Genomic DNA, 27,994 nt, shown 5'->3' with positions numbered 1-27,994 from the left:
GAAGGGAATAGTGGGATACTCCAGATTAACCATGCACAATGATTGAGGACTCCTATCCTCAGGTACAGCCAGGCTGTTAAATCCCTCTGCCAGTATGGATGAATTTGGATTAAGTCTCTTTTCTCTTGATAAGATGACTTGGCAAACTAGCAATTATCTTCAGGACACTCTCACTGGCATCCTATTTCTCTTCACTGCTGACACCCGTCCACTGACTATCCTACACGTGGGGTGGCCCCCCTCAGGTCAGACCCCTTGACACGAGTCCCTGTACTCACGATACTGTGGTCCCAGGGGTCTCCAGTGTCTCCCCCTCAGTCACCTCTCCTGAACCTTCATTGGATTTCAGCGCAAATACGGTGTGACATAAATATATATATATAATGTTTGGGGGTTCTGAGTAATTTTCTAGCAAAAAAAATTATGATTTTTAGTACATGTAGGATCGGAGTGCTAGAAATAGTCCGGTGTAGAAGTGGTTAAAATATTTGTCTATGGAGATTTTTAATTACCAAAGTTTGGCGTCATTCCACGAATGTGCGCAATTTTAAAGCTTGACATGTTGGGTATCTATTTACTCGGCGTAACATCATCTTTCACATTATACAAAAAAATTGAGCTAACTTTAGTGTTTTGTTTTAATTCATAAAACTGTTTTTTTTTCCCAAAAAAATATGTTTGAAAAATTTCTGCGCAAATACCGTGTGACATAAAAAGTTGCAATGACCGCCATTTTATTCCCTGGGGTCTCTGCTAAAAAAATATATATATATATATATATATATATATATATATATATATAATGTTTGGGGGTTCTGAGTAATTTTCTAGTAAAAAAATTATGATCTTTTTACATGTAGGAGCGGAGTGCCAGAAATGGCCTGGTATGGAAGTGGTTAAAACATTTGATTTTTCTGTTATTGACAGAGCTCCTGCGTGAGCAAATTTTTTTTGCTATCCTTTGAAAATCTCAATAAAAATCTTAAGGAGAAAAAAAAAAAAAAAAATGATTTTTCTGTAATATTTAAAAAATTGGTGACAGGCCCCTTTAAATTCTTCACCCTTATAGCACCGCCCACTGCAGAGTGACAGGGCCAATAGAGCGGCGAGAACACACCACCGTGCTCTAGTCTGACCAATCACAGCGCGCCTGTCCTCTGAGACCGGACCAGAGGTTTGGATAGTGCTGGGAAAATACCATTCCTGATATGAATATTTCCTAGGAGAAGAAATGAAAACTGAAATAAGACCGTCCGGTTGCGTTTTGTTACCTATGGCCGGTTGAAGCCATGCAAAACACAGCGGGCTTCGGGAAAATGTCCGCCGCTGCAGGACAGAGCGCGCTCTGGTGGACGGAGTCATGTGACGGATCAGCTGATCAGGCGGCTGTCATGGCTCTTCGTTGCTCTCCCGCTCCGTTGCCGGATTCCGTGTCGGTGGATATGCAGAACATGAGGCAGCTGTCCGGTGAGGTGAGGAGACTGAGGGAGCGGTTCATGGAAAATGGGTGCTGCATGATAAGTTATCAGCGTCCCCCCCTTTTCTCCCTGCTGCTGTGGTTCGTTCCATTACAGAATACTGCATTGACATAGTGGTGGTCGGGAGGTACCACAGTATCCAGAGGGGGTAATTATCAGGATGCCACTTATTCAGGTGTGTCCCCCTTTAGGGTTGCCACCTCATTCCTTTAAACCAAGACACTCATTAATTACACAGTTTCTGTGACTGATTAAGGTGATAATTAAACTGGGTGCCTTATGTGCATTATATCAGTCTCAGAACCTGTGTAATTTATGTGTCCTGGTTTAAAGGGATGAGATGACAACCCTACCCCCCCCCCCCCCCCATTCCCCAGCCGCTGTGGTTCATTCCAGCATAGAACACATCAATGACATGGGATAGTCAGGAGGTACCACAGCGGCCGAGGGGGGTTGGCACAAAGTCTAAAACACCTAGAAGTGTGGAATATTGCCAGTGCCCACCCCACTGAATAAAAGTAAAAAAAAAAAAAAAACTTTTTTTTACTTTTCCTAATCAGCAGTCACATGGCGCCGCAGCTCTCCTATTTAGTTTACTTCCTGTTTGGTCCTCCTTTGGGTGTCCACCTCAGTGCCTGAATGAAATGGACATTTCTGATTGGATGTTCAGAGGCGGGGTTCTCTCAGGATCCAGTGGGGTACTTCTGTTATTACAGGGATCGGTGTCCACATCCGCCTTTGCTTGAAATGGACCCTTTCTATTGGATGTTTTTAGGTGGGGTTCTCTCAGGATCCAGAGGGTTACTTATGTTCTCACAGGGAACTGTACCCGCATCAGCGCCTGCATGAAATAGATACTCCTGATTGGATGTTCAGAGGCAGGGTTCTCTCAGGATCCAGAGGGGTACTTATGTTATCACAGGGAATGGTGTCCACATTGGCGCCTGAATAACATGGATACTTCCTATTGGATGTATTAGGTTGGGGTTCTCTCAGGATCCAGAATTAGACCGACAGCATCACAGGGAGGGTGGTAGGAGATCTCAGACACCACTGGATTCACAAGGGACATAGCTGAGTATATCTGGCTTCACAAGGTAAAGGATGGGGGGGAATGTCTCGTAGGATGGGGGCGGGGTAAGAAAACTAGTTTTAGCCTTCTTTCCTTCCAGCCCCTGCATTTCCATCTCCCCTCCCCCACCCCTAACTTTTCGCTGGGTAACCCAGCAATAAAACTTCCAGTGGATTTCTGTAATGATCAACTTGACCACTCCTGGGTCCCTCGCCACCATGTCATCAAGAGGCTGGCTACAAGAACCCAAAAAGATAATGGCATCACAGTGTAAAATGGAGCATGTCATCATCAGGGGTACTGGCTATAAGTACCAGACAGACAGCCACCTCCCCTGATGACATCACAGATTAAGACAGAGCACGTCATCAGGGGTACTGGCTGTGTGTACCAGAATGAGACAGCTGCCTCCCCTGATGACATCAAAGATTAAGACAGAGCACTTAATCAGGGTCACTAGCTGTAAGTCCTAGAAAGACAGCTGCCTCCCCTGATGACATCACAGATTAAGATGGAGCACGTCATCAGTGGTACTGGCTGTGTGTACCAGAGAGAGAGACAGCCTCCCCGATGACATCACAGATTAAGGCAGAGCACGTCATCAGGGGTACTGGCTGTAAGTACCAGAATGAGACAGCTGCCTCCCTTGATGACATCAAAGATTAAGACAGAGCACGTCATCAGGGGCACTAGCTGTAAGTCCTAGAAAGACAGCCGCCTCCCCTTATGACATCACAGTTTAAGATGGAGCATGTCATCAGGGGTACTTGCTGTGTGTACCAAAGAGAGAGAGAGACAGCCTCCCCAACGAGGGCACAGACGATGATAAAATCTGACAGGTGTTCTAAGCCCTCTCTACTCCAAAAAAAAAAAAAAATAATGTTTTGGATGCAGTTGCACTAAATAATTTGCTCAACCGTTGAAATTGCATGTGCACTGTAATGAATTGTGGGCAAGCTTTGGCAAAATTGCATGCTTTAGGCTATTTTCTTTTTCCAGGCTGAATGTTATTCTTTCATACAGAATACTGTACAGTGAATCAGGGCAATACTGCTCTATGGCCACCAGATGGCGCTGATGATCATAGAAATTAAATTTGTATTGTCAGAGCCATCTGGTGGCCATAATGCGGTATTTTCCCCAGCCCTAAATGTTTTATGCATGAATACCATTCAATCTGGAGAGAAAAAAAGCCTAATAACGTTATATTTTCTTCCCCCTAGTTGCAGAAATTGAATAGAAATACAAATAAAAATGTATCTTTTAAAATAAAGAAACCCTTGTGTGATTGATTTAGATGTTGGATATAATGTGGCGGTTTGGTATAATGGGTTCTTGTAACGCTCGGCATACTTCTAGTGATGATAGACTGGAGCCAGAGATTTCCCTGAGCTCATTATACATTGTGCTGGAGGACAGTAATGGGGGAATAATGGGATTATCTCAGGAAATGGGAGGATACAATGTATACATTTCCATCGCTGACTTCTCATGTCTTCTTTTCCACAGCAAGTGTGCCGACTCTGCAAAGTCATCTTTTCCTTTCTGAAGGAGCAGAAGGAGGTAATTTCTAAGAGATCTCCACATTGTGTAAGATAGGAAAATAAAGAAGAGGAAATATTCTGTGCTGAGAAATCTCTTCTCTTGGGAGATAATAAAGTAGATGGAAACCCTACGAGTCCTGTTCGCACCTGGGGGCGGCAGCTGAGCCAAGATTTTACTGCCCCCTCACTGGCTGACTCAACACTAACATACAGCTGTACTCACGCTGCAGCCACTATGCAGCGCTTCACCACCGCGGCAGCTGAGCCATGATTTTACTGCCCCCTCACCATCTGACTCAACACTAATATACAGCTGTACGCACGCTGCAGCCACTATGCAGCGCTTCACCACCGCGGCAGCTGAGCCATGATTTTACATCCCCCCGAACGGCTGACTCAACACTAATATACAGCTGTACTCACGCTGCAGCCACTATGCACACTTCACCACCGCGGCAGCTGAGCCATGATTTTACATCCCCCCCCCGAACGGCTGACTCAACACTAACATACAGCTGTACACACGCTGCAGCCACTATGCAGCGCTTTACCACCGCGGCAAAACGCAAACCGCATGTTGCTTGCAGTGTGTGTTGGTGCTCATTGGTGTATTTAGGTTTTGTGCTGCCCTAGGCCTGACTAAACTTGTGCACCCCCTAATTTACATATGACCCACCTCTTCCTGTAAAGGCCACACCCTTTACTGTTTACAACCCGCCCTGTCATCTGTGAACCACAGGCCACAAGTCTATCAGTGCCCATCAGCGTAGCCTCATCAGTTCCCATACGTTCAGCCTCATTAGTGCCCATCTGTGCAGCCTTGTCAGTGCCGCCTCATTACTGCCCATCAGTGTAGCCTCATCACTGACCGCTTTATGGGGGTGCCAGACCGATTTGCCTCCTGGACTCTGGCCCAATTCACCCCATAAGACTGGCACTATATTAAAAGTGTAGCGCAAGCCGGCAGAGACCCTTTTCGTGCGGGACCCGAGAGGAAGCTGTTTTTAATTTTGTGCAGGGTGCAGCTTTTTTGCTGCCCCCCTGCAAAGTGCCGCCCTAGGCCTGGGCCTTGTTGGCCTAGGCCAAGATACAGCACTGGTGGTGCTGCTGCCGACTGTGAGTAATGCAGTTCTATGGGGCTGTTCCACAACTGCATGCAATGCATGCGTTTGTAGTATGGCAATTATTGGTTTAAATCAGACCGTGAGGAGGTGACATATCGCCTGCCAAACATCTCTAGGGAAAAAATATACATCTAGGTACCAGTGCTGCGAGCCCACTGACTACATACTATAGCATTTTTATTACCAAGTTTTCTTTGCTGAATTTGAGCCTTCTGGGCACATTTTCATCTAATCTTTTCTGATGCAGGTTGACCAGTTCACGTCGCAGTTGGAAGACTTTGCCAGAGACAATGGGATCAGCCTGGGGCCACTGAGGAATATAGTGAGGAGCGTCCTCCTTGTACTGAACGGTGAGGCTCGGGTACTGCAGGGAATGCTGGGAGTGTTCAGATTAAATATCACCTCACTCTTTTTTTTTTTTTGTTTTGTTACTTTTTCTTTCTTTTCTCTATGGTTTGTATCAAAAATAAATCATTTTTGCAAAACAATCACCAGAAAAAAATTCATATTGGTCTTTAAAAAAAAAAAAAACTAGTGGGGGAGGGTTCAAACCTTTATTTTTATTGAAGTGCCTTTCTGTCCGGCAACAAATGCTCCTCCATTACTTAAATAGGTGTCACTCATAGGAAGTGGGGAAATTCTCCTCAATGGTGTCACTGATTAAAATAAAAGCTGGCCAGAAGTTTTGAGTTCACGCAGTGGTTTTTTTTTTTTTTTTAATTAACCATTTGACCCTCGGAAGATTTACCCCCCCCCCCCCCCCCCCCCCATGACCAGTCAATTTTTTGCGACATGGCACTTAGTTACTTCAACTGACATTTGTGCGGTCATGCAACTCTGTACCCAAATAATTTTTTTTTTCCCCCCACAAATAGTTTTCTTTTGGTGGTATTTGATCACCTCCTGCATTTTTTTTTTTTGCGCTATAAACCAAAAACACTGAAAATTTTTGAAATAAGAACAATATTTTTTTACTTTCTGCTATAAAACATTTACAAAAAAAAAATGTAAAAAAAATCAAATTTCTTCATCAATTTAGGCCAATATGTATTCTGCTACATAGCATAGTTTCAGTAAAAAAAAATCTCAATAAGCGTATATTGATTGGGTTGCCCAAAAGTTATCGGGTCTACAAACTATGAGATATTTTTATTTTTTATTTAATCATTTTATCTAGTAATGGCGGTGATCAGTGACTCACAGTGGGACTGTGATCTTGTGGCGGACATTCTGACACTAACTGATGCTTTTGACACTTTTTGTGACAATAATACAGTAAATAGTGCTAAAAAATCTGCACTGTCACTGTACTAATGACACTGGCTGGAAAGGGGGTTAACACCAGAGGCCATCAAAGGGTTAAATGTACGCCTAGGGGATATTTTCTAACTGTGTGGAGGATGGGCTTGTTGGAACTAATTCCTAAATTGGAGGAACAGAGGAGCCCTGTGTTGATTGCTGGCAGAACAACGTTCTGCTGTGTTTAACAACAAGGGTTAACTGTGTGCCTAGCCAGTGTTTTAGGGCCGGTTCACACTACTGCGGGTGCGCTGATCGCGTGTAATATCGGGGGGCGCACTGCTCCTTCATTACATGCGATCTCCTGTGCGGATGCGAATTCAGCCATATACTTTGTATGGCAGAAATTCGCACTGCACCCGCACAAAAGACGCACAGGACCCTTTTTTTCAGCCGCATCAGGATCGGATCGCACTTGTGCGATCCGATCCTGTGCGAACTGTCAGATCGCACTGCGATATGCGATCAAACTGGGGGTGTCGCTAACATTCAATTGACACCCCCTGCGTATCGCATATGGCAGTGTGAACTGCCTCTTGTGCGGATGCGATGCGGGAACAGGCTGCGAATTTGCAGCCTTCCCGCGTCGCACAAATGTGAACCGGCACTAACTGTACTTAGGGAGGGGCTTTTACTAGGGGAAGGCATGGATTTTATTCCCTGCTTTGAAGAGATTCAAATTCTATCCCTTCCTCCGGTCAGGACAGTGATCTAGCTTGTTTATAAAGGCATATTGCAGTTTTGTTTCTCTTTCTGGCGATCGGCGGGAGCCGGAGGACACCGGGTATAGTGCGTCGGCCGATTGGCTTCCGAGGTCTGTAATCACAGTGGAAGTGAGCCGCCGGCATGGGCGCCCCCTACCTGGAAGAGTCAGATCAAATAAAATGACGTGATTCGGAGCACAGGTGCTACCCTGTAGCAGTAAAACTGCTATAGGGTGGACCTTAAAAAATAAATGAAAAAATTGGCTGCATGTAAAAAATAAATACATCCACTGATTTCTGTTTGTGCTCCCCTCTGATCTAGCTGCCCTGAAAAGAAACCTAAAATCGGAAGAATTGAGAGCGGATCTCCTTGTTCTAGGTGAGAAGATTGTCTGCTAAACATTGTATATATCTTACCCCTGTGTGTGCTGATCTCTGTTCTCTATACACAGGGCTGGATGAGGAGAAAGCTGCCTATTTTGCTGAGGAGGTGAGTGATTCTGGCTGTCTTGTAGCAAATATGGATTGACCAATGAGGAAAAAGGTTTGGGACTAAATGAAGTGCGTAAAATGTTACTAAGGGCTGCTTGTTCTCACGCACCTCATTTAAAGCGGAGTTCCGGCCTCGGGGGTCAAATTTAGATAAAAATACCCCCGGGACAGTCAGGGTTAGTACATTCCATAATGGATAGCCTCTGAACTGTCCCGGGTCGCACTTACCTTTTAGAAGAAATACTTACCTTGAAAAGTTCTTCTCCAGCGCTGCCATCTCTGGTGTGGGCAGCTGAAGCCAGCGCGGCCTCTTCGGTGACGTCGGAGTCCCACAATGCACTGCATTGGCCCCGCTCGTCACTTCCGGTGCAGGCGCGGCATCCCTGCACAGTTTCTGGGCATGCCCAGAAGCTGTTTAGCAGGGAATGCCGCGCCTGCACCAGAAGTGACGAGTGGGGCCGGTGCAGGCGCATTGAACGTCATCGCTCCCAGGAGTCATCGCAAGCTGGAAGTGACGGCGCGGGCCGCGGCCGCAGAGGGAGGAAGTGGAAGGAAGGTGAGTATATTTTCTTCAATATCAAGGTAAGTGACCAAGAAAAAAAAAATTGGAAGCATCCATTTCTTTTTCAGGTGGCCCTCAGCAAGCGGATGGCCCAAAATCGATTTTGAGGCCGGAACGCCGCTTTAAAGCCCCAAACCTTTTTCCTCATTAACCATATACAGGGATGGAGATGCGGAGCCTTACCCTGCTAGTGCCTCATTTAACCACTTTAACACCGGAAAGATTCCGCCCCCCCCCCCCTTAATGACCAGGCCCTATTTTGCGATTTGGCACTGCGTTATTTTAACGGACAATTGCACGGTCATGCGACACTGTACCCAAATATAATTGATGTCCTTTTTTTTTTTTTTTTTCCACCAGAAACAGAGCTTTCTTTTGGTGGTATTTGATCACCTTTTGAGATTTTTATTTTTTTTGCGCTATAAACACAAAAAGAGCGACAATTTTGAAAAAAAAAAAAAAAAATGATTTTTCACATTCATAACATTTTCAAAAAGAAAAAATAAAAAAATCCAAATTTTTTAACATTTTAGGCCAATTTGTTTTCTGCTACATATTTTTGGTAAAGAAAAATCGCAATAAGCGTATTTTGCTTTCAAAGATTTTTATTAAGAGATAACAATACAGGTAACAACTGCAAAACGAAACATTTCGCTTTTTGTAAAGGGGGGTAACAAACTCAGGGCACCGCTTAACAAAGCATTACATTGTAAAATAACATCTTCAGTAAAACAAGGCATTACAGGTACTAAGGCTCCAGGGAAGAGGAGTCAATAAGCGTATTTTGATTGCTTTGCGCAACAGTTATCGCGTCTACTTACTACGGGAAAGATTGTCATTTTTATTGTTGGTTTTTTTTTTTTTTTTTTTACTACTAATGGCGGCGATCTGCGTTTTTTTTTTTTTTTTTTTTTGTGGGACTACGACATTGCGGCGGACAGATCGGACCCCTAACTGACATTTTTTACACTTATGGGGGGACCAGTGACATTACTACAGTAATCAGTGCTAAAAATATACACTGTTACTGTAATAATGACATTGGCAGGGAAGGGGTTAATACTATTGGTGATCAATGGGTTAAATGTAAGCCTAGGGGAGTGATTCTAACTGTGAGGGGTTGGGCTTGTGAGATGACCATAGAGACATGCGATCCTATATAGCAGGATCGCATGGTCTCTGTAGTCATCCGAGGGAGGACAGACGGACAGCTGTTTTTACATCAGCCGTCTGTCCTTCTCTGTCAGTGGGGAGAGATTGCCGGTGTCAGGCGGCAATCGGAGCCGCCTGACACCCGCACTGGCTTCCCTGCTGACGAGCGGGGGCGGGAGCGCGCCGCCGGCAGTGCACACGCCCCCTAGCTCCTCCCAGGCGAGCGCGGTACATGTACTGGGTTTTGCCTGGGAGAGTCAGCCTGCCACAGTACCTCTGCGGCGGCTGGTCGTCAAGTGGTTAAAGTGTCGTCTATGGGGATTTTTAAGTACCGTAGTTTGTCGCCATTCCCGCGAGTGTGTGCAGTTTTAAAGGGTGACACGTTGGGTGCCTATTTACGCGGCGTAACATCTTTCACATTTTACAGAAAAATTGGGGTATGTATTGTGCTTTGTTCTTTAATTCATTCAAGTGTATTTTTTTTTCCATTTGCAAAAGCGCTGCCCCAAATATTGTGTTACATAAAAGAATTGCAACTATCACCATTTAATTCCCTAGGGTCTCTGCTAAAAAAAAAAAAATGTATAATGTTTGGATGTTATAAGTAATTTTCTAGCAAAAATACTGATTTACTCTTGTAAACAAAAAAAGTCAGAAAAGGCCTGGTCTTCAAGTAGATAGACGGCTCATGCAGACTATTCCTTCAGCCCCAGGTCTGTATGGAGGTACGGACCGTCACTTATGGGGCTAGAGGAAGTTATCAATGGACTACATGTGCAGTGACGTCACCTCCCTTTTGCGCCGCAGTGGCAGATGGGATTTGTAGTCTTCTTGCACAGATCCTTGTGAATGGATGACAGCTGTGTGGGTAAATCAACGCTGAAAAACAAAAATTGACAGAAACCTAAAGGGAGAAGCACCCCACAATTCAGGTTTGCTAGGGGAGGGGAGGGGGGGGCAGAATTTCATTTTGATGGACTTTGGATTGGCTCTAAATATGGGTGTAACTTGCATCAAGGCCAGAAAGATGGGTTAACCACTTGCCGAAATCTGCGGCAGGCTGGCTCGGCTGCGTGAAATGACGTAGCCCTACGTCGGTTGCGCACTTGGTGCTGAGGGGCGAGCGCGCGCTGCCCCCACTAGGCAGCGGGGATGCCGATCCATAGGCCCGGCAGCCGTGATTACCGCTGGACACCCGTGATCTCTCCCCCCGCTGAGAGGACGGTCAGCTGTTGTAACACAGCAGACTGTTTTCTCTGAAGTGATCACAGAGCTCCTGTGATCCTTCTATATAGGAACACAGGTCTCTATTATCGTTTCACAAGTCCATCCCCCATACAGTTAGAAAGCACCCCTAGGCTTAAACTTAACCCTTTGATCACCCCTGGGTTAACCCTTTCCCTGCCAGTGTCATTCATTTTTAGCACTGAGTACTGTAGTAATGTCACTGTTCCCTCCCCCCAAAGTGTCAAAAATGTCAGGTGTCTGAATTCCGCAGTCTCGCTAAAAATCCCAAATCTCCGCTATTACTGGTAAAAATTAAATATAAAATTAAAAATGACATAGTTTGTAGACACCATATAGATGCGATTTTTTTTTTTTTTTTTTTTTTTTTTTTTTTTTTTTTTTTACCAAAAATCTGTATCAGAATACAAATTGGCCTAAAAGGATGAAAAATGTATTTTATTTTTGGGGGGGGGGGGGGGAGAGAATGTTTTACATAGCAGAATTTGAAAAATATTGTTTTTTTTTTTTTTTTTTTTTTTTCAGAATCGTCGCTCTTTTTTTTGTTTAATAGCACAAAATATAAAAATCGCACAGGTGATCAAATACCACCAAAAGAAAGCATTATTTTTGGGGAAAATCAGCGTCGCACGACCGCGCAATTGTCCGTTAAATAACGCAGTGCCGAATTGCAAAAAATTGCCTGGTCATTAGGCGGGCAAATCGATCCCGTCCAGAAAGGTGGAATAATCCTTTAAGACCTGTCACAATGCTAGAGACTGGAAACATGCCCACTGAGGGTCAGGGACAGGGTCAACCCCCCCCTCCCCTTCCCTTAGGTATACTCACCTTGGCAGTACACCACCAACAGTGCGTGCGTCTACATGCGATGCAGGGCTAGGCAGCCTTAGGACCTTATGGCGCTTTTCCACTGCATGGAACCGAACGGTACGGCTCGCTTAAACAGTACCACCTCAGTTGTGGTTCCAAGAGGGCCGTACCGGTACCATATCCCACAATCCTTTGCATGCAGCCTTGATGGTTTGTTACTACTAGCCACTGATTGGTCAGAGAATCGTTCTTATCCCACCCACTTACTTTAGTACTACTTTAGTGGAAAAGCAAACCGTACCGAACTGTTCCAACACTGTACCATGCGGTACCGTGCAGTGGAAAACCAAACGGGGCCAAGCAGGGCCAAGTGGAGCCGAGCCGGTACTTGCAGTGGAAAAGTGCCATTAGACTGCTGAAGCATGGTGGACCCAGTCACTCTGTGACACCTAATGATTGGCGCATTTCACCCCCATCAGGGACTTATTCAAAGATGAAGGTCACAGAATGTAGAGGCATGATTAGAGGTCTGGTGGCTGTTCGGTAATGAACAGCTGAATAAAGATTATTCAAGACAAAGAGGATTTTGCCAACCTGCGTCTGACGTGGTGATGATTCTCAGGGAAGCAGACGGCCCCTGGAAACCTCCAATGGCACCTGGTATTGGGTAGCCTGGAGTCCAGCTGAAGTGACATCATCTGTCATAGTGATTGTAAGGACACGGATTTGAGGGTGAATCTCCCCAGCAGGGACGCAGACAATATTAACGCATTCTTGCTGCATCCGAAACTCAAAAAACAAGTTTTAGGTTTTAACATTTACTGAATTGAGGGCAAAAACCTAATCCATGTCAGTACAATGGTATGGATCCCTCGATTGTGATGTAGGGTGAATGCTATGATGTAATCTGCTTTATATTCCTCTGATTGCAGTGGAGTCATGAAGCCGCAGCGCTGTCACGGCGGGCAGTTGGTCGAACCCTCAGTATTAACCAATTAGTGGACATGGAGTGGAAGTTTGGAGGTGAGTTATGTGGACATGATTGCTTAGAATTGTTACTTAAAGTGGTTGTAAACCTTCGAGACCTTTATTCTTCCAAGGTCACGGCGAGCACTCGGGAAATAGAGGATTTTTTGGATGACTGTGATATTCCTGTGTTCTCTGCGGAGGATGTAGCTCTATTGAGCGCTCCTTTGACGGAGGACGAGATACAGTGGTTGTAAACCTCAGACATGAGATATGAACAAAGCATATCCCTATATAGTGTGGACTTGTCTCAATCCAGAGCACGAAGTGTCATTTCTGTCTGCTGCCTTCTTCCTCTATCAGCATGAGTCACTTCTGACAAGTTTTCCTGACACCAAGAGCAAAAAGGTGACAGGGGGGGGGACCTCTAGCACACAGCCTGTGATTGACAGGCTCTACTCCTGTTCCTGTCTAAAAAAGGGGGGGGGGGTTGTCCCTGGGGGGGGGGGGGGTGGTTGTCCCTCCAATCAGCTCTGAGAACTCTCCTCACTGAGCTCTGCAGTGTGTAGTTTCAGCTCTCTGCCCCCTGGTTTCTGAAAGCTCAGACAAGCTTTATGCGTTCTGGACTTTGTACGAATGTAGAGACGAGACAACTGCAGATAAACGGGTACTACTTATGTAGGAGGATTCACCTGAGGCCAGTCACTTCACCTGGGTATGTGTGAGGGTTTACAACCACTTTAAAGCGGAGTTCCACCCAAAAGTGGAACTTCCGCTTCCCCCCCTTCTTCCATATACTCACTTTGATTATTTACAGGACTATGGGGGAGATTTACTAAAACTAGAGCACTCAGAATCTGGTGCAGCTGTGCATGGTATTCAATCAGATTCTACCTTTAGCTTGTTAAATTTAGGCTTTGACAATAAAACCTGGAAGCTGATTGGTTACCATGCACAGCTGCACCAGATTTTGCTCTCTCCAGTTTTAGCAAATCAACCTCTGTTTGTAGTCCAGGCACACATTGTTAGTTTTTTTTTTTTTGTGATTCATAAATCTAACTCTCTATATTATCTCTTGCAGTTACAGCAGCCAGTAGTGAACTGGAAAAAGCTGGGAGTATTTTCCTGCAGGTAGGTGTCTGGCTACCCACTCTGCCTACTCCCCAAGATATGAGCCCTGCATTTAGTCATCACATGTCAGCGTTATATCAGCCAATCATAAATCGGGCAGTAGAACAGATAACATTTATTATGGCCTGTCATTGGTCTTGATTTCGATTTTTTATTTATTTTATTTTTTTTACTTTAACCACTTGCCGACCACACTATAGCTGAATGACGGTTATAGCGCGGTTGTCTAGTTCTGGGAGGGCGTCTAATAACGTCCTCCCAGAACCACGCCACGGCACGGTCTGTGATCCCTGTGTCCTTCAGGCACAGCTGATCACAGATCGTGGTAAAGGGCCAATCACAGCTGCCCTTTTACCTTGCGATCAGCTGTTTCCAATCACAGCTGATCACAATGTAAACACACTTGCCGGTTTTCTCATTTCTTTCCACATGCTCTGTCACAGTGTGAGGAGAGGAGAGCCGGTAACCAGCAAGTATGACAGGGGACATCTACACTGATAATCAGGGCATTGATCATCAGTGTCCGGCCTATCAGTGCCTCCTCATCAGTGCTGCCTATCAGTGCCCATTAATGTTGCCTATCAGTGAAAGAGAAAAATTACTTATTTTGTAAAATTTTAACCAAAAGAAAAAAAATTTTGTTTTCAACATTTTCTTTTTTTTATTTGTTTAGTATAGAATAAAAACCCCAGTGGCGATTAAATACCACCAAAAGAAAGCTCTATCTGTGTTAAAAAAAAATACATATACAGTTAGGTCCGTAAATATTGGGACATCGACAATTCTAATCTTTTTGGCTCTATACACCACCACAATGGATTTAAAATGAAACAAACAAGATGTGCTTTAACTGCAGACTTTCAGCTTTAATTTGAGGGTATTTACATCCAAATCAGGTGAAAGGTGTAGGAATTACAACAGTTTGTATTTGTGCCTCCCACTTTTTAAGGGACCAAAAGTAATGGGACAATTGGCTGCTCAGTTGTTCTATGGCCAGGTGTGTGTTATTCCCTTATTATCCCATTTACAAGGAGCAGATAAAAGGTCCAGAGTTCATTTCAAGTGTGCTTTTTTCATTTGGAATCTGTTGCTGTCAACTCTCAATATGAGATCCAAAGAGCTGTCACCATCAGTGAAGAAAGCCATCATTAGGCTGAAAAAAACAAAACACCCCCTTTAGAGAGATAGCAAAAACATTAGGTGTGGCCAAATCAACTGTTTGGAACATCCTTAAAAAGAAACAACACACCGGTGAGCTCAGCAACACCAAAAGACCCGGAAGACCACGGAAAACAACTGTGGTGGATGAACGAAGAATTCTTTCCCTGGTGAAGAAAACACCCTTCATAACAGTTGGCCAGATCAAGAACACTCTCCAGGAGGTAGGTGTATGTGTGTCAAAGTCAACAATCAAGAGAAGACTTCACCAGAGTGAGTACAGAGGGTTCATCATAAGATGTAAACCACTGGTGAGCCTCAAAAACAGGAAGGCCAGATTAGAGTTTGCCAAACAACATCTAAAAAAGCCTTCACAGTTCTGGAACAGCATCCTATGGACAGATGAGACCAAGATCAACTTGTACCAGAGTGAAGGGAAGAGAAGAGTATGGAGAAGGAAAGGAAATGCTCATGATCCAAAGCATACCACCTCATCAGTGAAGCATGGTGGTGGTAGTGTCATGGCGTGGGCATGCATGGCTGCCAATGGAACTGGTTCTCTTGTATTTACTGATGATGTGACTGCTGACAAAAGCAGCAGGATGAATTCTGAAGTGTTTCAGGCAATATTATCTGCTGATATTCTGCCAAATGCTTCAGAACTTATTGGACGGCGCTTCACAGTGCAGATGGGACAATGACCCGAAGCATACTGCTAAAGCAACCAAAGAGTTTTTTTAAGCGAAAGAAGTGGAATGTTATGCAATGGCCAAGTCATCCACCTGACCTGAATCCGATTGAGCATGCATTTCACTTGCTGAAGACAAAACTGAAGGGAAAATGCCCCAAGAACAAGCAGGAACTGAAGACAGTTGCAGTAGAGGCCTGGCAGAGCATCACCAGGGATGAAACCCAGCGTCTGGTGATGTCTATGCGTTCCAGACTTCAGGCTGTAATTGACTGCAAAGGATTTGCAACCAAGTATTAAAAAGTGAAAGTTTGATTTATGATTGTTAATCTGTCCCATTACTTTTGGTCCCTTAAAAAGTGGGAGGCACATTTACAAACTGTTGTAATTCCTACACCGTTCACCTTATTTGGATGTAAATACCCTCAAATTAAAGCTGAAAGTCTGCAGTTAAAGCACATCTTGTTTGTTTCATTTCAAATCCATTGTGGTGGTTTATAGAGCCAAAAAGATTAGAATTGTGTTGATGTCCCAATATTTATGGACCTGACTGTAGATGCAGTGCTGCATGACCGCACAATTGTCATATAAAGTGTGACAATGCATTCTCTGCATTAAGGTAAAAACCTTCAATGCTTTACCCCCCCCCCCCCCCCTTATACTTACCTGAGCCCAATCTCAATCCAGTGATGTGCACAAGACCAGTGTCTCTCTCTCTCTCTCTGTTCTTTCCCTCCTCATTGGCTCAGAGACAGCAACAGGAGCCTTTAGCTGCTCCTGCTGTCAATCACAGTCAGTGAGGCGGTAGCAGGGGGTGGGGCAGAGCTTCGCTCTGTGTGTCAATGGACACACCGCTCGGGTTAGCTCAGGAGCAAGCACACACAATTGCCCTCAAAGCAAGCAGCTTGCTTTGGGGGCACTTGATAGAGGGGAGAGACTCGGAGCGCTGGTAGAGAACCCGAGAAGGGGAGGATCGGGGCTGCTCTGTGCAAAAGCACTACAAAGAGCAAATAAGTATAACATGTTTGCTATTTAAATAAAATATTAAGGCTTACAATCACTTTAATTACCTGTTTTGTATTTCTTCTTAGTTGAAGATGGTTATTAGAAAAGGCAGCCAGTTGGAGCCTGTGTATGTAGGTGAGTACATTTGTAGTCCATCAAAGACCTAAGCTTCCTGTGAGAAATCTGAATTTGTGTATTAAAAAGCGTACCTAAATCGAAGAACAAAGATATTATATATTGCATCTTACCAGTCCTTAGAGGTGATGGCGGCATTCATTTTTTCTCCTGGTGATCCTGTCAGTTACCCACGTTCTGTCCCAGGATGACCATGCTCACTCACTGTAGTGTAATTGTAGAGAAGCAGCGTTGTCACCTTAGGGGTGGTCTGCAGACTCTTCCCTCGGTTCTCTTCTCTTCTCCCAGAGGGGTTCTGTAGTCCACAGCGAGAACTGTTAATGATGTATCTGAAAACAGTTCAGCGGAGGCAGAGAGCACAGGAAGATATTCACTCCCGTGATTTCTGGCAGGATCAACAGCTATATTTTTTACTCATGGAACAGCTGTAACAAAAAACTTTGAATGGTATATTAACCCCTTTCTGAGGGCCATACGCATGCATGTGACACAGTGGTGGGTTTTAACCAACAGCTTCTGGTGCACTGCCACACAGTCACCACTCGATCGTCACCAGAGGAAGGAGAGGAAGAAAGGTGGGAGGAAGGAAAGGGGGAGGGAGGAAGGGGCTCTCCCCCCTTTCCTTCCTTCCCCCCCCCCTTTCCTCCCCCCCCCCTTTCCTTCCTCTCCTCCCCCCCCCTTTCCTTCCTCTCCTCCCCCCCCTTTCCTTCCTCTCCTCCCCCCCTTTTCCTTCCTCTCCCCCCCCCTTTCCTTCCTCTCTCCCCCCCTTTCCTTCCTCTCTCCCCCCCTTTCCTTCCTCTCTCCCCCCCTTTCCTTCCTCTCTCCCCCCCTTTCCTTCCTCTCTCCCCCCCTTTCCTTCCTCTCTCCCCCCCCCTTTCCTTCCTCTCTCCCCCCCCCCTTTCCTTCCTCTCTCCCCCCCCCTTTCCTTCCTCTCTCCCCCCCCCTTTCCTTCCTCTCTCCCCCCCCCTTTCCTTCCTCTCTCCCCCCCCCTTTCCTTCCTCTCTCCCCCCCCCCCCTTTCCTTCCTCTCCTTCCCCCCCCCCTTTCCTTCCTCTCCTTCCCCCCCCTTTTCCTTCCTCTCCTCCCCCCCCCCCTTTTCCTTCCTCTCCTCCCCCCCCCCCTTTTCCTTCCTCTCCTCCCCCCCCCCCTTTTCCTTCCTCTCCCCCCCCCCCCCTTTCCTTCCTCTCCTTCCCCCCCCCTTTCCTTCCTCTCCTTCCCCCCCCCTTTCCTTCCTCTCCTTCCCCCCCCCCCCTTTCCTTCCTCTCCTTCCCCCCCCCCCCCCCCTTTCCTTCCTCTCCTTCCCCCCCCCCTTTCCTTCCTCTCCTTCCCCCCTCCCCTTTCCTTCCTCTCCTTCCCCCCTCCCCTTTCCTTCCTCTCCTTCCCCCCTCCCCTTTCCTTCCTCTCCTTCCCCCCTCCCCTTTCCTTCCTCTCCTTCCCCCCCCCCTTTCCTTCCTCTCCTTCCCCCCCCCCTTTCCTTCCTCTCCTTCCCCCCCCCCTTTCCTTCCTCTCCTTCCCCCCCCCCCTTTCCTTCCTCTCCTTCCCCCCCCCCTTTCCTTCCTCTCCTTCCCCCCCTTTCCCTCCTTTCCCCCCCCTTTCCTTCCTCTCCTTCCCCCCCCCCTTTCCCCCCCCTTTCCTTCCCCCCCCCTTTCCCTCCTTTCCTTCCCCCCCCCACTTTTCCTTTCTCTCCTTCCTTACCCCCCTCCCCCCCCCCGGGGGCTGTGATCATGCTCCTGGTCACAATTTACTCTGGGAGCCAGTGTGGTGGGCTTCTTATTATGTGATCACTACAACAGCCATAACCAGAAAGCCCACCACTTGACCCCCAGGCTTTTCTGGCACTTTTACAAGTTTAAATCAGTATTTCTCCGTCGTTCATTGACGGACACGGCTCTTGATCTTCTTAACTATTGGATTATACTGCCACCTACAGGAGTAGGACACTAGACAGAAAATAATTCTGGCTACACTCATGGGCAGTCCCAGGGAGTATACTCCATCTTTGCTATAGCCGGACTGAGCGACGGGCTGGATAATCTAGATCCAGTGGTCACCCCAGTCTGGCCAGCGCACAGACCTTGGCTCCGCGCTAGGTTGGCAGCAACATAGACCCACCGGACGGGGGCTGGCATGCGAGTTAAACCCCTCGCGAGGTCACATACGACCGGGTCTTGGCCTGAGTCGCAGCGTTCCTCCTGGCTGACAGCCCCCCCATTTCGATGGCGAGGGGTTCTGTCTGGAGCAGTGCCCGCCTGGTTCCTGATATGGTGAGTAGCTGTCCCCCCCCCTCTCCCCCTGGAGGACTTTAGGGTAGACGTTGGCCCCTCCATGGGACGGTTGGACCCCTGGATTCCCCTCTATCCTGTTGGGCACCCCCCTCATCGGTCTGGTGGTCACTGTGGGTCATATCGCCCCCCCCATCCACCTCCTTCCTTCACTGACGGTGGGGCTGTGGGGTGGCCTGGTCCACCGCCTGTGGTGAGGTCAGGGTGCTGTGCTGGCGATGGGGGCGGAAGGTGCGCCTCCGGCGATCTGCTGTGGGGGGGGGGCAACTGTACCTGGTGGGGTCTCCTTACCTGCCTGTGCCGTTTTCTGAGGCCTAGGGATCCCTCCACTGGGCCGCCATTATCTTGCAGCCTGTGTGCTTAATTATTATTATTATACAGGATTTATATAGCGCCAACAGTTTGCGCAGCGCTTTAATCCACGGTGGCCATGTTTGTGTAGTCTGGGGGCCATTTTGCGGTGGTTTGCCATTGAAAATAGCGACGGCCATGACAGTGGAGCCCTCTGGGCGGAGATTTCAGCGGTGGGAGCCCCTTCTCATCCCCTGGTGATGCCTCCTGGATCATTTCATTTCCTGATCGCCGCACGTGCAGTGCAGATTTTCCCAGCTGCTGCGGTGCCTGGTTTCAGTGGGGTGGTGAGTCTGGGCTGAGGATCGATTAGATGCTCTGTTACTGGCGACCGAGTGGTGCTGCCGGAGCTGTGGGGGTGTCTTACACTTTTTTGTGGGGTCCCTCCGGGGACTAATGGTATCTTTGCCGCTCATTTTTCCACCTGATCCCCTCTCTGAGGCTGTGGCGCCCTCCGGGTTCTATCCATCCATTGATGCACTAAAGGCGGTCCTGGAGTTTTGTGTCCCGGGGTGGAGGTGGGTTTTGGGTGACGGGCTGGCAAAAAGTGCCCCCCCTCCTTCCCTGCCTCATCAGATTCTGAATCTGATCGGGGGACCTGGGTTACCCTGCTGGGTCTGCAACCACGCGCCCTGAATCCTTAGATAGTCAAATAGTTAGGATTCCTCTTCTGCAACCACGTACAAAAAGGCGCTGGTGGACACACTGATTGTAGCTGTGCGTGAGACCTTAATGATGGAGACGAGGCGCAGTTTCCCTTTGACACTCACAAGCTATCCAGAGCGGAAAAGGTGTTCCCTTTCCCCTCCTATTTTGACAGAATTGTCACTAAAGAGTGGGGACGAACAACGCGTCCCCTTGAGGTCCCTAAGCGATTTGCTAGGCGATACCCCTATGAGGAGTCCCTTCTTAAGAAGTGGACTGTTCCACCGGTGATGAACCCTCCAGTTTCCAGATTAAACAAGGCAACCATGATTCTGGTTGAAGAGTCCTCGGCTTTTAAGGATCCGGCTGACAGGAAGGCGGAGGCTGTGGCCCGCAATAATCTCTGCCCTGGCTGGTACGGCACTGAGGCTGATATTCACCATTGCCCTGGTGTCACAGACTCTGACCAAATGGGCTAGACTTTTGCGCCGTGACCTGGAGGGGGAAGTAGCTCCCCCCTGCCTTTGGTGAGCTGGCAGACCAGCTGGTCCAGGGGCTGCAGTTTATCTGTGATGCCTCTTTGGATGCTCGGCTCTCTGTTTCGGGAGTGGTCCTTCGGCGTGTCTTTTGGCTCAAATGCTGGTCTGCGGACCAAAGTTCTAAAAAGGCTTTGACTGATCTCTCCTTTCAAGGAGATCGCCTGTTTGGTGCTACCTTGGATGACATCATTAAAGGTCTCACGGGGGGAGGAGTACCTTTCTTCCACAGGCTACTAAGGGCAAGGACCCTTGTCGTAGACGTGGGCCCTCCTTGGCTCATAAGACCTTGTTTCGTCCCTCAGAGTTGACTGACAAGAGATCAGAGCCCTTCGGGGCATCCTCTGGAGGATCCAAGCGAACTTAGATTGGCAAGTCAAGAGCGGGCTTCTGCAGACCCGCGGACAAGGCCCCTTCAGCATTAAGGTGAGCCCTCATTCGTATCTGGGGTGAGGGGGGGGTGTCTTCGCTGGTTCCTGGACCCGTAGACTCCCCTGGTACAAGAACAAGTAGGTCATTCGGTCTGGCTACAAGATCAAGTTTCGTTCTTACCCTCTGGTAAGGTTCTTCCTTCCAATGTGTTTTACTTTAAAGGGTGATGGTCCCTGTTCCGACTTCGGAACATTTCCAGGGGTTTTACTCAAACCTGTTTACATTCCCTAGGAGGGAAGGCAAGCTGCTTCCAATTCTGGACCTCAAGGCGCTGAACTGCATTGTGCGGTTGCAGAAGTTCAGAATGGAGTATATTTGCACAGTGGTGGCTTCCCTGCATCAGGGGGATTTTCTTGCCTCCATCGACATCTAGGACGCTTACCTTCACATTCCAGTATGTGTCGGTCTCCATCGCTTCCTCCGCTTTGCCGTGGGAGAGGAGCATTATCAGTTTATGCGGTTACCCTTTGGTCTTGGGCCTTCACAAAAGTGTTAGCTCGGTGCTAACTTTGTTACACCAACAGGGGATCGCGGTACTGGGCTACTTGGACAATCTCCTTCTGCGAGTGAATTCTCCTACTGCTCTGATGGAAAACCTGGAAATCACCATACAAACTCTGAGGCAAGTTCAGCTGGGTTCTGAATGTTCAGAAGTCTGCTCTGGTTCTGTCCACAAAGCTGGACAATCTGGGTCTGACTGGAGTTGGCCTTAGCCAGAGTGCTCCTTCCTCTGGACAAACTCCAGAAACTGCAGGCTGCAATTCATCTCCTGCTGTCCAGCAGATGGTCATCCCTCCGGACTTGCATGCGGTTGCTGGGCCTGATGGTGTCTACATTCGAGGCGGTTCCGTTTGCACAGTTCCATACGAGGTCCCTGCAAAGGGAGATTCTGGCCAAATGGGACAAGAAGCCACAGTGTCTGGACAATCAGATTCAGCTGAGCCGGGGAACGAAAGAGTCCCTGATATGGTAGTTTCATTCTCCGGCGCTTCTGCTAGGCAAATCCTTCCTCCCCTTGTATTAGACAGTGGTCCCCATGGATGCCAGGCTGGGGAGGCATCCGCGGCAGGAAGAGTCCAGACTACTGATTAATGTCTTGGAACCCTGAGCAATCAGACTGTGTCTAGAACATTGGACAGATCGTCTTCAGGGATGTCCAGTGCGCGTTCAGTCGGACAATGCCAGGGCCGTGGCTTATGCCAATCACCAGGGGGGCACAAGAAATGTCCTGGTGGATCTGAAGGTAGCTGGCATTCTAAGGTGGGCAGAACAGTTCATTCCAGCCCTCTCCGCCGTACACATTCCCGGTGTGGAAAACTGGCAGGCGGAGAACCTCAGTCGGCAGGAGTTGGACCAAGGGGAGTGGTCCCTTCATCCGGAGGTGTTTATCAGTTGTGCCTCCAGTGGGGCAACCCTAAGGTGGATCTGTTGGTGTCCCGGCTCAACAAAAAGGTGCAGAGGTTTGTGGTCACTGGATCCTCTGGCGGACGCCTCAGACACACTGGTGGCTCTGTGGGGTCAGTATCGTCTGATTTACGCCTTCCCACCTCTCAAGCTTCTGCCAGGACTTCTACGCAGGATTGAGGAGGAAAGGATTCCGGTCATCTTAGTGGCCCCAGACTGGCCTCGCCAGGCTTGGTATGCCGATCTGGGGGCAGCTGGTTGCCGACGTTCCTCGGAAGCTTCCTCTCAGGGAAGATCTGTTGTCCCAAGGACCAATTTTCCATCCTGCTTTAAAATGACCGGGAAGCGGCGGGGGGGAAGAAACCTACCTGCGAATCTGCCGCTGGGACCACCTTTTTGTTAAAGCAGATCGCCCGCCATTTAAAAAAAATACCAGCGTTATAGCAGCTATCTGCTGCCATAACCCCAGTGTTTAATGTCAAAGTACCGACGTAAATAGATGATGGGTGGTCCGGAAGTGGTTAACCATGGTTATGGATTGTATTATATTTTCATACAACAAGTGTAATAGCACAAGGATCATCCGGTAAAAGATCTGTTACAGAAGGGATTAGTACTTTTGATATGACAGATATGTCTTTTTTTTTTTTTTTTGTTCAGAGTTCCACTTTAACAGTTCTTATTTCCCCCCCCAACCAGAGCTGACCCTGCCGCAGTTTTACAGTTTTCTGCATGAGATGGAGCGCGCCAAGAGCAGTCTGGAGTGTTTTACGTGACGAGGCGCCGTAGGAATGATCTTCTATAAAGACTCCACCAGCGGCTGACATTCACCTGGAGCTCTGCAGGGAATCCGTGCAAATAACACTGTGTGGGACTGTCTTATGGAACACAGGAGACGGAACGATGCAGTTGCCCATAGCAACCAATCCGATTCCAGAGTTCCTTCATTTCTTCAGTCCTTCATTTCAAAAGTGTAACCTGGAATTTGGCTGCTGTGCATAAAACTTCAACTGTTTTCTTTGCTTAATTTTCTATAAACAATTGTGTAGGTTCTGATCCACTTTCGCTGAGAAGTTACACCGGAAATAAAACTTTGTACAGCACCTGTGTCTTAAAGCGGTTATAAAAAAAAAAAAAAAAAACCTGCAAGACAAAGGCATAATGAGCTAGTATGCATCGCATACTAGCTCATTATGAAATGCCTTAAAACGAAGCCCCGACATGGACCCCGGACACTGCTGTGGGAGCGGACATAATCCCTCGGCGTCTCTTCCGGGTTCGGTGGCTCCGGCGCTGTGAGTGGCCGGAGCCGCGATGACGTCACTCCCCTGCATGCTCGCGGGGGATTAACTTTCCGGCAACTTCCCAGCAAGGAACTCTGAAGGCCTTTTACTAGGGGAAGGCATGGATCCCTGTCCCTGCTTTGCAGGAACACAGGATCCATGCCTCCCCTACTGACAGAACAGGGATCTGCCTTGTTTACATAAACAGATCGCCATTCTGCCTGTGTACCGAATGATCCGCGGGTGCCGGTGGACATCAAGTCCGCAGTACCCGTTGATTGGCTCCCACTGTGTATAATCACAAGTTGAGCAAGCCCCTGGCGGCGCATATTTGTGCACGCTGCCTGGAAATGCCGGATCATGTGTGTATATATACGTGATCCGGTGCACAGCTGCCCTACTGTAGCAGTAAACCTGCTATGGGGCGGACTGCAAGTGGTTAATATATAAAGTTTTCTGCAATGCCATGGGGTTTTAGGAGGACGTGAAAATCAACAGAAGTTAAAGGGACACTGTCAGCTTGCCCATGCAAAGACCCCAATGGCCCCCTGTATACCCACTTTGCCTATAAAGGGAGAAGATAGCTGCGCTCAATACATAAACATATATCTAGGCTGCCAGTACAAAGGTGTTATCAGACCAAAAGCAATGTGTATTCAAGTACAGCGCCACATTAGTAGCTGACAATGAGTAAACAGAGTCCATAAAGTCCGTGAAACCAGATGCTGAAGTGCAGAAATGAATGCAAAAGGATTCCAACACCATAAGTGAAGACACAACCCTGACGATCACCACGTGCTCAAATAAGGTGATTCCCTTACCAGAACTTTAGACCCCCTGTTACGGAAGGTCAACCAAGCATAGGGCATGGAAGCAACCATCAGGATAGGGTCCACTCCAGAATCCAGCACCAGGTCCACCACGGAACTTTCATTCAAAAGCAGTACAACCTCATATGCTCAAAAGCCCCAAATATTGGATGATGGTATCCCTCCAAAAAACAAATGAGGCTCACATAGTGAAGTACGTACATTTTATTGAAGTAAAAACAAAGGTAAAAAACTCACATGACATCTGTTTGATTCAAGCATGTAGTTAAGGCCGCCGCGGCTGGAGGCGTGTCTGCATGAAGGCTGGCGTGTCTGACGCGTTTCTTCTTACCGTCAGACGTTGTCAAAGGCAAAGCCCCCATCTTGCAGCACGCTCTTTATACTGTCCCCACACTGGAAATGCGGTAACGCACTTCCGCTTCCGGTTCGATGACGCACTTCTCCGGAAGTGATGCATTGGATAGTGCCCGCTGCTGTGCTCCATTCAAGCGTCCCGACCGACTACTAGTATGGGCGGAAGTGCTTCACCGCGCTCATTGCCGTAACCGGAAGTGCGTCATCACGCACGCCGCGACCGGAAGTGCGTCATCGCGAAGCGGAAGTGCGTTACCGCATTTCCAGCAAGGGGAGTATAAAGCGTATGTGAGCCTCATTTGTTTTTTGGAGGGATACCATCATTCAATATTTGGGGCTTTTGAGCATATGAGGTTGTACTGCTTTTGAATGAAAGTTCCGTGGTGGACCTCCGAAGCATGTGAGGAACACTCCGCTCGCCACTCTGCTAGGAGGTGTTTGTAAGCGGTTTCTTTGCCTGCAAACTTGGAGTTTGAGTCTTTCTTCGCTCCGATTTTTATGAATATTTGATAAATAAACTTTTAAAATGATAATACACTATCTGGAGCCTTTCTTTTAACCCCATATCCTGAGGATCGAGATCGGGTAAGGAGGAACCTAACCTGTATCCCACCAGGATCATCCACAAAGGGGATCCCCAATCTGGCCCGAACGGCCTCCAAGCGCTGTAGGCCCTAGTGCTATACAGCACATAGGACCCAACAATTCTGGTAAGTCATTTATTTCTACCACAAGCCACAGGAAAAGAGGAATCCACGTCACGAAAGTCACAAACTTTTATTTATTGAGCACGAAGCACTTTGCACCTGATCACCACTTGAAAAGACTTTATTGAATTTTACATTTATTTTATTCACATATATTGATCACCGCTGGAAAAGACTTATTTATCAATTCCTTGGAACTTTTTATTAATTTTCATGTGTTTAATTGATTTGTATTTTCACTTTTATACTGTAAAGATAAGTTTTCAACATTGTTCACATACATTAAGTTAATTGTTTTTCTGCGGCAAGCGCTGTATATAGCCTAGGCTATTTTTCTATCATCCATTTTAAATCTACAGCTGCTGCCACACAATATATATTTTTATATTTATATCTCACTAATTTACACACATTTTTATATTTTTATCTTATATTTAAACAAAACCTTTTCCGAGGCGCGGGGAGATACGCTAGTATAGTGTTATCTTTTTTCTATCTACAGCAGCCTATTCACTTTAATGGGTTCCTGTACCTGTGGAAAGTGCAGGAAAAAGGCCCCTGCACTTTTTCAAAGCCGCAGGGAAATCGCATGGTGACGGCAGCCACTAAGTACAGTCTCGCTTATTTGGATTATTACCATCAGTGTCATCCGACCACTATCTTGGACTTCCCTACCACCTGCTCCATCCTTAACCAGTTTACGTCTGCTCACAGTAATACTACTGCGGCAGAGTGGTTCGTTATCGTCTGACGACGTAGTATTAACGTCGTCAGACACTCCCCCTTCTGGGCGGCGCTTGCGCGCCGCCGGAGGCTCGCTCCCGCTGTTTTCATTCACAGCGGGAGTCGAGCCAGGGGAGGAGCAGCGGCGATCGCCGCTGCTCTGCCCCGATCACCGGGGATCTAGTGTGGAGATCCGCCCGCCTGTGTAAACACAAGCGGACGGATCTCCATAGTGACAGGGAGTGACAGATCGGACTGTTCAGCATAGCTGGACATCCGATCTGTCCATGACTCACTCAGTCACCTCCCCCCCCACACGTCAGTAAGCACCAGGCATACATTAACCCCTCCCTCTCCAATAAAATTAACCCCTTCCCTGCCAGTGTCATTTTTACAGTAACAGTGCATATATATAGCACTGATTACTGCAGTAATGTCACTGGTACCCCCAAAAGTGTAAAAAATGTCAGTCAAGGGTCCGATCTGTCCGCCACAATGTCGCAGTCCCACAAAAAAAATCGCAGATCGCCGCCATTACGCGTTAAAAAAAAAAAAAACACCAAAAATGACAGAAATCTTTCCCTTTGTTAGTAAACGCAATAACTTTTGCGCAAACCAATCAAAATACGCTTATTGCGATTTTTTTTTTTTACCAAACATAGGTAGCAGAAAACAAATTGGCCAAAAATTTTTTAAAAAATTGGTTTTTACATCTTTTTTGGGGGGAATTTCATATAAAAAAATGTTAAAAATATTGTTATTTTTTCAAAAGAAACGCTTTTTTTTGTTTATAGCTCAAAAAGTAAAAATCGCACAGGTGATCAAATACCACCAAAAGAAAGCTCTGTTTGTGGGAAAAAAAGGACGTAAATTTCGTTTGGGTACGGCGTCGCACGACCGCGCAATTGTCAGTTGAAGTCGCACAGCGCCGAATCGCAAAAAAGTGGCCTGGACGGAAGACAGCAAATTCCTCCGGTGGTAAAGTGGTTAACAGTGGTCCAAGTATATACCTGCAGCCCTGTTTACACTAGTAGATCGCCATAATATTGCTGTTTGTTTCCCACTAGAGGACGTCGGGCCCTCAGGCCACACTCATGAAGACTGCTTCTGATTGTTTGGTCAGAGACATTCACACCAGTGGCCTGCTGGAGGTCATTTTGTAGGGCTCTGGCAGTGCTCATCCTGTTCCTCCTTGCACAAAGGAGCAGATACCGGTCCTGCTGATGGGTTAAGGACCTTCTATAGCCCTGTCCAGCTCTCCTAGAGTAACTACCTGTCTCCTGGAATCTCATCCATGCTCTTAAAACTGTGCCGGGAGACAGCAAACCTTCTGGCAATGACAAGTATTGATGCGCAATCCTGGAGGAATTAGACTGCCTGTGCAAACTCTATAGGGTCCAGGTATGGCCTCATGCTACCAGTAGTGACACTGACCCCAGCCAAATGCAAAACTAGTGAAAAACAGTCGGAACTAAGTTGAGTAGGGAAAAAAATGTCAGTGGCCTCCACCTGTAAAACCATTCCTGTTTTGGAGGCTGTCCCGTTGTTGCCCATCTAGAGCACCTGTTGTTACTTTCATCAATACCAAAGCGGCTGAAACTGATTAACAACCCCCTTTGCTACTTACCTGACCAGATCAATATCCCAGGAGTTTAATTGACTTAATGCTATACTCTGTTTGAAAAGTGTTCCTTTAATTTTTCTGAGCAGTGTATATTGAGGTTTGGAAGTGGTTTACCGGGGTTATTGTTAAAGCTATTGTAGCACTACCCCCGTAGGGACTGCAGAATTTCCACTCTGTGGGTCCCCCGAGTTACCAACACAGGGCTATAGGCGAAACTCCTCTTGGCTCTTCAGTTCAATAAACAGTCCAGGGGTATTGG

General features: G+C 47.2%; 1 protein-coding gene across 1 annotated transcript; it reads left to right on the top strand.

The window, feature by feature from the left end:
- The first annotated feature begins 1,286 nt into the window (after positions 1–1,286).
- On the top strand, positions 1,287–23,057 carry COMMD7 (COMM domain containing 7). The gene is made up of 9 exons (XM_082272982.1): positions 1,287–1,472; positions 4,060–4,113; positions 5,466–5,568; positions 7,544–7,600; positions 7,674–7,711; positions 12,415–12,505; positions 13,530–13,579; positions 16,517–16,565; positions 22,914–23,057. The coding sequence occupies exons 1-9, from the start codon at positions 1,290–1,292 to the stop codon at positions 22,988–22,990; spliced, it is 702 nt and encodes a 233-aa protein (XP_082129108.1). The 5' UTR covers positions 1,287–1,289; the 3' UTR covers positions 22,991–23,057.
- The last annotated feature ends 4,937 nt before the right edge of the window (positions 23,058–27,994 follow it).

This window comes from Pelophylax lessonae (genome assembly GCF_965119305.1).
Source record: "Pelophylax lessonae genome assembly, chromosome: 11".
Taxonomy (NCBI): Eukaryota; Metazoa; Chordata; class Amphibia; order Anura; family Ranidae; genus Pelophylax; species Pelophylax lessonae.
Note: the sequence above shows the minus strand (reverse complement) of the source record. Positions and strands in the feature narration are given on the sequence as shown.